The 13,880-nt window shown below is 40.2% G+C and overlaps 2 protein-coding genes across 2 annotated transcripts in view; one reads left to right on the forward strand and one right to left on the reverse strand.

Moving 5' to 3' along the window:
- The window catches only part of col4a1 (collagen, type IV, alpha 1), a 66,927-nt gene extending 62,513 nt beyond the window's left edge, over nt 1-4,414 (reverse strand). The window contains exons 1-2 of the mRNA XM_028990759.1: nt 4,288-4,414; nt 3,744-3,917 (exon numbers count right to left, since the gene is read on the reverse strand). Of these exons, the coding sequence (XP_028846592.1) occupies nt 3,744-3,815 (72 nt within the window). The 5' untranslated portion in view covers nt 3,816-3,917; nt 4,288-4,414. The remainder of the gene's footprint in view (nt 1-3,743; nt 3,918-4,287) is intronic.
- The window catches only part of col4a2 (collagen, type IV, alpha 2), a 66,637-nt gene continuing 56,298 nt past the window's right edge, over nt 3,542-13,880 (forward strand). Inside the window, exons 1-3 of the mRNA XM_028990758.1 lie at nt 3,542-4,014; nt 4,188-4,268; nt 4,348-4,402. Coding sequence (XP_028846591.1) covers nt 4,240-4,268; nt 4,348-4,402 — 84 coding nt within the window. The 5' untranslated portion in view covers nt 3,542-4,014; nt 4,188-4,239. The remainder of the gene's footprint in view (nt 4,015-4,187; nt 4,269-4,347; nt 4,403-13,880) is intronic.

The raw sequence follows: 13,880 nt of genomic DNA on the forward strand, positions 1-13,880 counted from the left end.
GTGATTGGCCAACATGGATTAATCTAACTCATCATTATTCAATGTGCAAGTATCTGTTTATAACTGGTGAACTGAGAATTAACAGGGAAGATGAATATAGCCCAGCTGACATCCACAAAGTGTTACAGGGTTAAGGGGAGAGAGGAAGAAGAGGGTAGAAAAGTAATGTTAGGCCTGAACTAAGCAGGAATGTCAGGTGCTGGGGGGATGGAGGTGGAAGCGCTGCATTCGTTTCAAAATTCAGAAATGAACAACAGGATTCTACCAATATTACTGGAAGAAAAGCAGACACACGTGAGTATGGCCTCAGCTGTTCAGAAGACAGATAAACAGTTTAAGTGTCGCAGTGGGAAAATGCCTCAGCACTCAGCTGGAGTCTGGCCAATATGGTGATCTGTATCATTGGACTTCCATTAACAAAGAGATGCCTGAAAAAGGCTGTATATGAGATTGGACCAAGTCATGAAAGAATTCTCTGTTGTCCATCAGTGGAAAACGTTGTTTATCCCATCTATTTTAGCTCTTCTTAAAAAAGAGCTGGCATCCTGAACTTCAGCTGTATCCTCAAAAACTTTTGGGAGGATGTAAATAACAACTCCCTCAGGAAGAAGTGCAAATGTAAGACCGTGATGTGACAACTGCATTGCTTCTGTCCCATGTTGATGGCCTTCATGTCCTAATAATAATATTGTTTGATATGTGTTCTCCATATGATGTTGGATTTTCAAACATTCACTGCAAGACATTCTTTTTAACACCAAAATGCAGTTAAGAAATTGGGATCAGAAAAGCTAAACCTGCTTCACTGGCCAGTATTGTAACAAGTCACTCATACAGTAGAATAAGAATATTGTTTTAGCATTTCACCTAACGTGTGGAGTATAGCAGACAACTAACATGTGCGGAGTATGGAATACTGAAGGCCACAAGCTGTGGTATAAAATCTATGTGCCTTGTTTCCTTTATTTGTATTAAATGTACAAATTTAAACTCAGGCAGGTTCCTGAATTTGAAGCCATTTGCAACATAGAGATACAGAGTAACAGCCACAGTCAGTGTGAGTACCTTGGGAACAGGACTATTCTCACAGTTTATTTAAAGTATTTACAGTGCAGAATAACTCAGCATGTATTAGCATAAGGGAATCACTTACTGCCCATCTTGGAACAGGGACTCACCTGGGATGTGGCACCACCCTTCCACAGAGCACACACATCATTCATTAAAACCATTTTGTAAAGGTAGGGGAACCAGGAAGAAACGCACACCAACACATGTACAGCATGCCAATCTAGAATCCATCCCATGACCTTGGAGGTGTGAGGTTACAGGCCTACCCAATACTGTAAGAGAAACTTGAAATTATGCTAAAATGACTTTCCAAAGTAAATCATTATCTACAGTGCATCCAGAAAGTATTCATAGCCTTATTCCAAAATTTATTTAATTCAGATTTTCTTTCAGAATCCTGCAAACAACACCCCATAATGACAACGTGAAAAATATTTACGGGAGGTTTTCACCAATTTATTAAAAAAATAAAACTGTGAAAGCACTTCACAGCCTTTTCCAGGTTCCAGCTCAGGTGCCTCCTGTTACCTTGCAAAGGCACACACCTTCTATATAAGGTCCCACAGTTCATGTCAGAGCACAAACCAAGCATGAAGTTGAAGGAATTGTCTGTAGACATCCAAGACAGGATTCTCTCCAGGCACAAATCTGGGGAAGTTTAGAGGTTTTCTGTTGCTTTCATATGAAAAGCTAAAACCCTACCAAATTATGTTTAATGCATTGAAATGAATTAGTTTCACAAAGATTTATCATTTAATCAAGACAGAAAGGTCAAATTTTGGCAAGACAAAAGTTATGTCGCCTATACAGAAATTGAACAAATTTACTGCAAATACTAAAATGTCAGCAAATTAAGTAGTGGTGCTGTGAGATCCAAATGTCATCTTATATGACTTCCATGAGCTTGAAGGACTGCATCCATGCGGTATGGCACGGATTCATACAATTTATTCATGAAGTCATCAGGAACAGCAAAGAAAGCAGTCTTGCATGCCTCCCAGAGTTCATCAATATTCTTTGGTTTCGTCTTCCATGCATCCTCTTTCATCCTACCCCACACATGCTCAGTGATGTTCATGTCTGGTGACTGGGCTGGCCAATCCTGGAGCATCTTGATCTTCTTCACCTTGAGGAACTTTGATGTGGAGATGGAAGTTTGTGATGGCGCACCATACTGCTGCAGAATTTGGCCTCTATTATGGTTGGGAATATAAAAGGTAGCTAAGATTTCTTGGTATTTCAGACTATTGATGTTGCCTTCCACCCTGCAGCTCTCTCACACACCCCCATACTGGATGTAACCCCAGACCATGAGTTTTCCGCCATCAGACTTCACTGTTTTCTGGGTGAATCTCGAATCCATGTGTGCTCCAGTAGGTCTCTTGCAATATTTGACTGTGGTGTAATTCAACAGAAGATTCATCTGAAAAATCCATCTTCTGCCACTTTTCCAGCGTCCATCCTGTGGGCCTGTGGGCCTTGGCAAAGGCCACACGGTTTTTCAATTGTCATTTGTTTAGTACTGGCTTCTGGGCACTGATTTGACCATGGAGGTCATATTGAGACAGAATCCGACAAACTGTTCTGGTTGACACAGGGACTTCAGGTGACCAGGTCTCGTGGAGCTCTGCTGCAGTGGAAAATGGGCTGGCCTTGGATTTTTGAGCCAACAAACGGTCCTCTCGAGCAGTTGTCTTGCAGGGTCTGCCTGACCTGGGCTTGTCAAAAACGTCTCCAGTCTCTTCAAATCTTTTTTTTTATCCTCTGTACTTGACACTGAGACAGAGGTCTAGTTGCAGTTGATGTGAAGGTCTTGTGGGGTTCTGGGGTTCTTTTTAAACACACCTGAGACTTAATTGATCCATTTTTAGTCACAGGTGACGCTCATATGACAAGGACACACTTATGTCTTTGCAAAAATAGACTAAATGGGCTTTACCAAGCTTTGAATAGTAGAATAATTTTTGACAGTTTCGTTTTGCACTGAAACATTATTTCCAAAGATGTTGGAAATAAAATTAGCTATTTCTTGTAAAAAAAAAAAACATCTTGATTTAAAATATATTTCAGTGGCAATTTTTACACAAGCGACAAGACTTTTGTCAGGGACTGTACATTTGGCAAAACGTTACTAATAGAATACTAATAAAAGCACTTATACCTGCAGGGAGGAGTTCAGCTCCCCAATCAACTGAAACAGGCTCCTTTGACAGCCTACCCTTAGATGTTTTACAAGATTTTGTGTGGGTAATATTTTATTTACTCTTAAGGTTGCTGAGACTTGTCATGTTCTGCTATTATATAGAACTCTGTAATTCTGCCATTCTATAATATAACACATATTGTGATGAAATTTTGATAAACTATGTACATAGTAAATGTAACAATAATCAATTCATTATTCAGAAATAATGGCCACACCTCCTGTGGAACAGACCCCGCCCATAAAATATCTAGCTTCGTTTTACAGTCTCACATGTGCTGAACAACGGGAAAAGTGGTGAAATGTGTACAAGTCGTTTTTTATTACGATTTTATGATTTTTTTCCCTACTCTAATGCTACATTGCAATAATTTCATTAGAAGCATCTCACCAAGCATTTTACATGTTACATAGCATATTACACCAAGAATAAAGTTTAAAGGCACTTTTTAAGCCTCCCGCAGCTCACCTCAGCTCCGATCCGCTCCGCGCAGCAGAGCACCGCCGCCAGGAAGAACAGGGTCCCGCCGGGGTCCCGCATGGCCGCCGCGCCTGGCCGAAAACTCCGGGAGAATGCGCGTTCGCTCCCAGCTGCGGCTTCTTGTTGCAGTCACTCCACCCACATCGTCCGGCCACGACCACCCTGTACCACGACCACGACACTTGGCTTCATTTTGAGGGAATTATCGCTTCGACCGACGCTCGGGCTGCGCCCAGCTGAACCTCGCAGCTGCTTTCATGTAAGTTGCGTTAAGGCTTTATTTTTCCTTTAAATACACTGTATTTAACGTATATAGGAATATATGAAGTAAAACAATACACACCAAAGGTGTATGTTTTATCCAGCCAATCTAAAACGCAGCTTTCTTCATATGTATTTACTATAAAGAGTTGTAACTGTCATTATTAATAGGAAGATAATAAAAGGCAGCATGCTGTAGTATCATCTTCAGTCGGGAAGAAGAATGGAGGGGAGCAAGTTGCTGCTTTTTAGGTAAACTGCTTCCATTTACCTCTTCTGATTCTGTTCTGTGTGGATATGAGAGAATAAGTTTTTCTCTGTCTGTCTGCAGGCTTTTCCTGGTCATTGTGGCGCTTCTCCTTATCTTGTCATCAGAAGTGCAGGCAGTGAGTAAAACCTTTTCCTTTTTTTCTGTTCGCCTCCTCATGCTCCTACTGTGCTGGTTTGACTTCATTATGTTGAGTATGTTCCGTCTGTTCCGTCTGTTCTGATGCACTCAGTCACCTGAACGTTCTTGTACTTTATGTGTCTGTCACCTATAACTTCTGGGGTTACAGGAAAATCTGGCATGGAATACATTTCACGATATGAATTTTAGCAGATGGCATCCTGTGACAGAAGCACACTTGACATAACTAAGCTCACAAACTGCACGTCTGGTCTGGTGCTTGATTTTATGCACCTCTGGCAATGGGTCTGAGTAAAACTGTCTTAATAATTTTGTCATTTTAGTGCTTATTCCATTTAATAACACTGAATAGACAGCTTGGTTTATAAACTGAGTGGAGAACCAGGCCAAAGTCTCAGTTTGGTTGGACTTTTAGTTCATTGAAATGCAATCGAAACTGATCCAAAAATAGACTTTCTTTCTTTCCTTATTTTTATTTCTCATTTAAATCTCTTATGTAATTTTTCATATCTAAAAAGAGAACAGCTAGAGGAAGAGTTCTTCTATGTACTAATTCCATTAGATCTCCCATAATGAAAAGCTTGTGAACCCCATGCAGCTCCTTGTGAATTTTACCAACATCCAGCCAAGGTTTGAGGTCAAAAAAAGTATTTTTAAATCAGTCATTCAGCATGGATGATCTCATATTATGAGTCTCATATTAGTCCACATTAGTCCATGCATATTAAAACATGTTATTCAGTTAAATTCTGCCTTAAAAACTGAATTTGACAGACATATTCATTTGAAATTAAATTAATTTAAAAGTATTTCAGTTTATTTTCCAAAATTTTTTTTTTTTGCAAGAACAAAACCTTAGAAAATTGTCAAAGTATTAAAATGATGTGAAGTGAATGTTTCTAAAAACGAGTGAAAATGTATCTTAATATGTGTTTTATCCCCATGTAACACATCTCAACATGGAATATCCAAGTATTTAAGTCAACCCGCACTTTTCACCACGCATTTCCTTTCCTTTTTAGTAGTGTGCGCAAAGCATGCTGGTCCAGTCAGGTTGGCCAGCCTCTATAGCCACTGTTGGTCTGTCCCTGGGCTGCGTCATGGTGTTCCACCCCATTATCCCGTTATGTGCTGGACGGAAACCTTCAGATTGTTGTGGGTTTAGCCACCACATATATTAAAATTATTAAGGTAGTAATTTGAGTGTATATTTTGCATACATTATATTTTATACTAGCAGAAACCATTAATTTTCATAATAATACGTGTTCATTTACACTGTACAAATATGTCGTGGTGTAGGGGTGGTTGATGTAGGGGATTGTGGGGGGTATTGTCAACAGGAAGTTGACCCTGACCCATTTGGATTCTGCTATGCAATTCTGAACAGAATGAGTGAAGGGAAACGGATAGCGAGATGTTTTAAATGAATACGTGGTCAGATATTGGCAGAGGATTTATGGATGTATGCATGGGAATATCTATCCTAGAATACAGCATTCATACCATTTTATTAAACCAAATGGGGACTCAGAGGGAGTAGAGAAACTAACAAGGACATTTGTCTCTTTAGTCAGAAGCATCTGGTTAAGTGCTTTGAGTGGAGGATTGCTGTTTCATTGATATAGTCTAGTCGAGGATGTGATTGGATGTATTGCTAGGTGAATTTGATTGTGATGCAGACAATGCATGAAGCCGGTGTGTGTTCCATTTGCAGTTTATGGGCTGCACAGCTGTCCAGGTGCCCTCTAGTTTTGAATGTGATGGAATCCCCCGTATCCTTTGGCTGGGAAGGAAAGGAGGTGATCTGTGAGGCCAAAGATGTCTGGCGATGATAAACGCAGGAAAAAATGGCCTCCACATCTCCTGCCAAAATAATCCCTCTGTGTAAGAAGGATCCTTGAGAAACAATCAAGGGAAGGTCCTATTGTGTTTATTTTGAGGAAATAACAAGAGCTGGGGATATCATGGTTTGGTGTAGGGGTGTGTGTCGGCTGGATTACCAATATCTAATCATGTGGGTCAGTCACCTGCACCAACTTTCACAAAATCTAATTCTGGACAGAAACAGACCAGTGGTGCTCCGCATACACGTGCCCTTGCCCATTTAGCAGCCATTTGTAAATTTAGGCAAAGTGTCTCTTATTTTAAACTTCATCCTGTGGACAGTGACCCCAGTCACATTATGGGTCCCTATATATTTAGCAGTGCCAGCCGTTGCATATGCACACAATGAACACTGATATAATCTTATGATCAATGTTGCATACACAGTTAAACATAAGCATGAAAGAAGAAGAATTCCTTTTATTATTAAATCAAATAAGCTTTCTTATTGGTCAGCCTTGGATTCTTGTTATTTATGACCTCTTTCACCTTTTGTGTTGTGTGGGTGTGTGTGGCAGCATAAAAAACCCACACCATTTCCGTTACTTTTAATCTCTCCTTGAACTCTATTAAGGCAACATCCTGCACCCACCCCTGCCTCCAAATTCTATATAGGTTGTAAACATATATAATATGTAAACATGATTAGTGGACAGGACCAAATATGCAGCATATTTGTGTGTCTAATGGCATGTATTTAGCATCTTGTTGGTCTGATTTCCAGTCTCTGAAAAAGGACAGGTTGTCACAACTTGGGGTCAAAGGGGGAAGAAGGCACAGAAGCAGGACATCAGGGCAAAAAGGGATTTTCAAACACAAGGACTGGCACACAGGCCAAATCCAATGAAAAGGAACAAAAAGAAACCCATAGTCGTGTGTCAATATGACTAGAACATAAATCAAACACAAGTGCATTTTCTACAATATCCTTATGTTTTTTAGATATACTAGAACACATGAAGAACATTTATGCTATCAGTTTTATACTTTCATCCTTGAGAGTGTAAACTTCAGCTCCAAATGCATGCTCATAGGTCATCCACGTTCCACTTTCAACCCTCCCTCTGTTCTCCAGCCTTGCAGAGAAGATGTTATCTTCTGCAAGCCTTCATCTCAAATACGGGCATTGAGTCACATGGCCAGTCCCCCCTTTTTAAAATGTTTTATCTGAGGACAGGCGAGACCTCTGTGTAGAATGTTTTTTGGTTGTTTTATTTACAGTATTTTCTGACAGATGTCTTTTCACTTTGTTGGTTCTCCCTTCATCATTCTTGTCTGTTGAAGATATACCCCCAAAAGTGGCTAACCAATACAATTCAATCAACTGCTTCCTGTTAACGTTCCCACCTACATTTAGGCTCTTATTTTCCATATTGCTACATGCAAGGCACTGTATCATAAAGATGGGAAAATAGAAATTACTGCATATGTATAAATATACATATTTATAGATCATCTTAAAGTGTACAGTGTAAAAGACCAAGGATATTGTGATAAAAGGCATGGCTGAGCAATGTGCCATGCACTAGGACTGGCTGATGTAGATGTGTGAAGAAAAGTGGTGTGTGTGCGAGCTTTGTATGTAGATGCATGAGGAAAAGCAGTGTCTGTGGTGTATGTGCGAGATTTTCTTGATATATGACCTAGAGGGTGCCTCATAGGATTTGCATGATGGAGTTGCAGTTTCGGAAAGCACAAAGAGTAAGCATACGCAACATCGCCATCAGACTTACAGAAATGAATGGGAGAAAGACCCCAGATTTAGGGAGAGGCACTGTCCTGCCCAGAGGTGGATTTTACAAACAGTATAATGCACAGTTCATGAAATGTGTTACTGATGCATGTGTACAATACATTTTATAAAAATCTAATGGCAAAAACTTTATGGCAACACTGACATGTGTGGGGCTGAATTAATCGGATCCCACAGGGCATTTTGTGTGGTCATATTCTCAAGGTCTCACTTCAAGAATCATTTGTGGGGTAATACAGGATAAAACCGTGTGTGTAGTGTTCTGTTAGATTCTTAACCCATATCTGTGTCAAGCAGGCAGTTTCAGACTTATAAAACCAGGAAGTTTGGTGCATGTATGTTAAACTGTCTTTCCTCAGGAAGAACATTTTTAGTGTTAAGTCACTGTTCAACATATGATATTCTTTATCATAAATCCTTATCAGTGCTTCAAGTGGAACTTCTTGATAACATCCTGCCCAAATTTCATGTGATTTTGATGAAACATGACCAAGAACAATATGGAAAACTAAAAGCTCACACTTTCTGCAACCTGTTGGTATGGCTATACAAAACTGCAAATATTTATATTGGCAGCTTTGTAGCACTTGACCTTTTCATATGCCAGGAAAGGTGTGACAAGGGTCTTAAATTTAATTTAAAGTGGTCTTACAAAGTCTTTAAAAGTTTAAAAGGCAGCTAATAAAAACACTCACACAGGTCAAACATTCGCAGAGAGCATGAGAACATATGGGCGACAATGTATGGTCACCCTAGATCAGCTCAGTCTTTTCAATTATTGTCTGTCACTGTAGTCACAGTGAAGCCAAGCGTTACATACGCCTCGTCATTTATTCACATCTTGCATTTGTATCAATATCTCCCTCTCTTTCCGCCTTCGCCGGTTTGTTCACTGCACTTCATATATAATGCGTGCTCTTATTCAGTGCAAAAAAAAGTCACACACACCCTCCTGGCATTGCCCCGGTGCTTTAATGATCCTACCATTATATGAAAAATGTGTTACCTGCAAATAGGATTCTGTACATGTTGCCATAATTAAATCTGCCAAGGGGATGACATAAAATACTCCCGTTCAAGAATCAATTTATTGCTATTTTATATCATCCCAACTTTCAACTTCACAATTGAACACTGAAATGCGTGTTTTAATTTGCACAGAATTTCATGTTACTTTGCAAATGACGATATGATCTATTCTGACTCCTGTTTTATCTCTCCCCAGAGAAGTCAGGCCAAAAACCACTGTGGTCCTATTCTTCCTGCCTTCCATTTATAGCCAGATCCTTGCTGCTGCCCTCAGTCTGTTTTAAATTACGGTTCGCGAAGCTTGGTTAGGAAATGTTGCAGGTCTTTGTCCAACCCAGTGGTGACAGATGATGTCTTGGATAAACAGTGTGTCTGTTTGTCTGTCTGCTCTCTGGCTCTCTCACTTTCTTTGGTGCACGTGCAGCTCTTGTCATGTTGGTTTGTCTCCTGTTTCTCTGGTGACTGGAGGCTAAGCCGATGAGGTAAGGGGGACGAACCCAGCTGTGGTTTCTATCTTATTTGGACTCTGTTTGGCCAGTGTGAGCGCTAATGGATGACCAGGTGTCCTGGAGTCCTTCATTTATTCTAATCTAATTTACTTGAGCAAATGTTCTTACACTTTTCCTGGGACTGGAACAAATTTGACATGCACATTAAATGCAATATATGTATAGTCCTAATGTGTGGCTGGGAAATAACACACTATACCCTAATTCACAGATCTTTAATTTGGATTTCATACTGTAAATTATTTGGGCAAATTAGATTTTTTTTTTGCGATTCAATTTGTGATATAAGTTAGGGTTAAAGTTCAAACTTTTTGAATTTAGTAGCACCTTTATGTCTGCAGTGTTCTAAAAAGTTTTACTTTCACAAAAATCTTTATTCAGACCATTTACTGACTTTTACTAAAGTGATATTTTACTTGTCTCAAGTGAAAGGGCTCAAGTAAAATATTCTCTTTAGAGAAAACTTGTAACCTTTTTATTGTTTGACTTATATGTATAGAAACTACAACTTCACTGATGGTAACATGGAAGCACGTTGTAAGTCGCTCTGGATAAGGGCGTCTGCCAAATGCCTTAAATGTAAATGTATCATTCTTATTTAGATATCTTTAGATTTGTGTACGGACTATATGGTGTGACAGTCTCAAGTAAATCTCATGACTTTTCTATGGAGATTAATTGCATTCTGTACTTTGTACAGAAAATGTATACATTCCTTTATTTATGTGGTCATTTGGTCCCTGTAAAAACAAAAGAAATTCACACACTGCTCTACACTGTGTGCAGAGAAGTCACATATAGACACTGGCCCAGTCACTTTCACTTTCCTTCCTGAGTTCCTAGAAAGTCTTTTTGAGCAGCAGGAATAAAACTCCCACTTGTCAAAGGTCAGCACTTGTGAGACTGTTACGTGACTGCATTACTGTATGTCCCTTTAGTGAGGTAGGTGAGAAGAAGCCTATCTGAGGAGGAGAAACAGAGAGGTCCAGTCTGGACCAGTTTAATTCCCAGCCCACTTATGGCCTGTGAAAAGCAGGAAGTGCAGATGAGAGGTGTGGACACCCGGGAAATGAAGTTCAGCTGTGCTTGTGGGCGGTGAGATCTCCAGCTGTGCAGGACCGTATTGGGTTTTTCCAAAATGGAAACCAGAACCATGATGATTTTGGGAGGAATGCCAGAGTGTCTCTTGCTCCCTCACATACTTACCCTCTTTTTGTCATTCTTTCTGGCATAGAATGATGTTTCCCATGCTGGAGGGGGTGTGGGGGGGCGGCTGTAGTTTTGTGCAACATCCATTGGGATTGTGGAGGGGAAATAGACACTTCCTGAAGCCTACAGACCTACAGCCTCACAAATGCTTGAACAGAAGGAATGCTTCTCCCCCTATATGCTGTTAAATGTTTTATACCACTGCTGGTGTGGCATTTCTCTTATTACTTATCACAAATTCAGTAAGTAAAGACATGCATGTCTACCTAGGAGCAGCTGATCCTAATCTAATGCCAGGTTCAGGTGACTACATAGTGGTCACCCATTTTGTTTCTGCATGCAGGTGAATATTTCCCAGTTTTTGAAATATTTCACAACTTCAAATATTTCAAAATTTGATTAATCGCCATTCTTCACAAATGCCCTAATTCAGGCATTTCTCTGAAGTCGGACACATTTCACCCAGGTTACAAGCCATACACTGATATTGCAGGAATATTGCAGACATTCCATCTCTTCAGGGAAGTTTCCACCACATGTTGAGAGTGGCACCCCGAGGCTCACAAATCACTAACAATTTGCAGTAATTAATTTTCAGAAGAAAAGTATGCCTTCCCCAGCAAACATAGCAAAATATGAATTTCAAATAATTATCCCTAGACAAAAAAGTGCGTAGGGTGTGTATTGTCATTACAAACCCTATACTCAACACTGCTTGAGAACAACCAAATGTGTCAGTTACAATGTTTCAACAGCAAGAAGTTCTGTTGTCAGAACATAACACATTAGAAGTTGAAGAGGAAGGCTGGGAATGAAATGTGACAGAAGAGGAAGCTGTGCATGCTCTGTCGTTAAAATGGCTGCCCTGAATAGCCATTCATTTGCCTTATCTTTATAATGGAAGACATTTCATGTGAGCTATACTGTTGTCTTAGGATATGCTGGTCCTTGGCCAGCACAAACAATATCACATTTGAAGAGGTTTTGGCTGTTTGTCCTACACAATGGGCAATTGTGTATTGGATGTTGGGGTTCCTTTTGTATGTGTGTTTATTAAATTACATCTGGTAATTGTTACTATGAGGACTATGGGCTGGTTTAAACATCATGCAGAGTTCATTTTTCCACTTTGCTGAACAGCAGTGAAAGAATTATTTGATCCCCTGCTGATTCTGTCTGCCAGTTGAATTCTATACAGATAAGGAGCTGAGATTGAGAGCTTCTCATCTTGTTACCTTTATAAAAGACACCTGTCAATAGAAGCAATCAACATATCCAGATTCCAAACTGTGCAACATGGCCAAGACCAACCAGCTTTTCAAGGATGTTAGGGACAAGATTGTGGACCTACACTAGGCTGGAATGGGCTACAAGACCATCTCCAAGTAGCTGGGTGAGAAGGTGGGACATGTGTTTACATTTTAATTAAATGAGCACTAAATGACTTTCAAATCACACTATCTAATATTGTACTCATAACAGGACACATATGACATAATACATGTTTAAACTGAAAAATTTGACAATTTTATGAACAAAATTAGCTCATTTGAAATTTTGAAATTATACCAAGTATAATCGATTATGTTCTGCACTGCATCAATGCAGTATTATTCATGTCTGCATCATGATGCAACGATTATTAGATTCTTTTCAACACCCCTAGTTTACAGGCAGTGGTTTCTGGAAGTGTTCCTGGGCCCATTTAGTAATGTCATGCAGTGATGCAGTGTCATCTGAAGGCACAAGCCACGAGCATCTAATAAAGGTCTTCAGTCTTGTCCCTCACACACAGAGATATCTCCAGTTTCTCTGAATCTTTTGATGATGTTGTGCACTCTAGTTGATGAGATTTGCAATGCCTTTGTAATTTGACATTGAAGAACATTGTTTGTTCAAGCCCAATGAGACATACTGTATGTGATTATGGGCTATATAAGAAATAAAATTTTAAATCTTTTCATGCACTTTAAGGCACAGATTGGAGAGCCTCTGTCTATCTTCACTTCTGAAGAGGTAGTACAGTATTCAGCAGAAGCCCAGCAAGTAGAGATTTGCAGTATATGAGTAGCATCAATGTTAAGACACAGTTTGATTTGTTTGATGTTGTAAAGAAGATGTCACCACAGTGAAACTAACAAGGCAGATATGGTACAATGGTTTAACACACACATCATTGAAACACACGTCACACACATCAAGGGGCCACCAGAAACACACACGTCTAGGGGCCACCAGAAACACATGTCTAGGGGCCACCAGAAACACATGTCTAGGGGCCGCCAGAAACACACACTGCGTGCAGCAGCAACCACAGCCTCCCAGACACTGTTCAGAGAGGTGTACTGTTTTCCCTCCTTGTAAATTTGATGATGGACCACAGGTTCTCAATGGGATTCAGATCAGGTGAACAAGGAGGCCATGTCATTAGTTTTTCTTCTTTTATACCCTTTCTTGCCAGCCACGCTGTGGAGTACTTGGACGCATGTGATGGAGCATTGTCCTGCATGAAAATCATGTTTTTCTTGAAGGATGCATACTTCTTCCTGTACCACTGTTTGAAGAAGGTGTCTTCCAGAAACTGGCAGTAGGACTGGGAGTTGAGCTTGACTCCATCCTCAACCCGAAAAGGCCCCACAAGCTCATCTTTGATGATACCAGCCCTTGCTGGCGTCTGAGTCGGACTGGAGCTCTCTGCCCTTTACCAATCCAGCCACGGGCCCATCCATCTGGCCCATCAAGACTCACTCTCATTTCATCAGTCCATAAAACCTTAGAAAAATCAGTCTTGAGATATTTCTTGGCCCAGTCTTGACGTTTCAGCTTGTGTGTCTTGTTCAGTGGTGGTCGTCTTTCAGCCTTTCTTACCTTGGCCATGTCTCTTGAGTATTGCACACCTTGTGCTTTTGGGCACTCCAGTGATGTTGCAGCTCTGAAATATGGCCAAACTAGTGGCAAGTGGCATCTTGGCAGCTGCACACTTGACTTTTCTCAGTTCATGGGCAGTTATTTTGCGCCTTGGTTTTTCCACACGCTTCTTGAGACCCTGTTGACTATTTTGAATGAAA

This window comes from Denticeps clupeoides, chromosome 9 (genome assembly GCF_900700375.1).
Source record: "Denticeps clupeoides chromosome 9, fDenClu1.1, whole genome shotgun sequence".
Taxonomy (NCBI): Eukaryota; Metazoa; Chordata; class Actinopteri; order Clupeiformes; family Denticipitidae; genus Denticeps; species Denticeps clupeoides.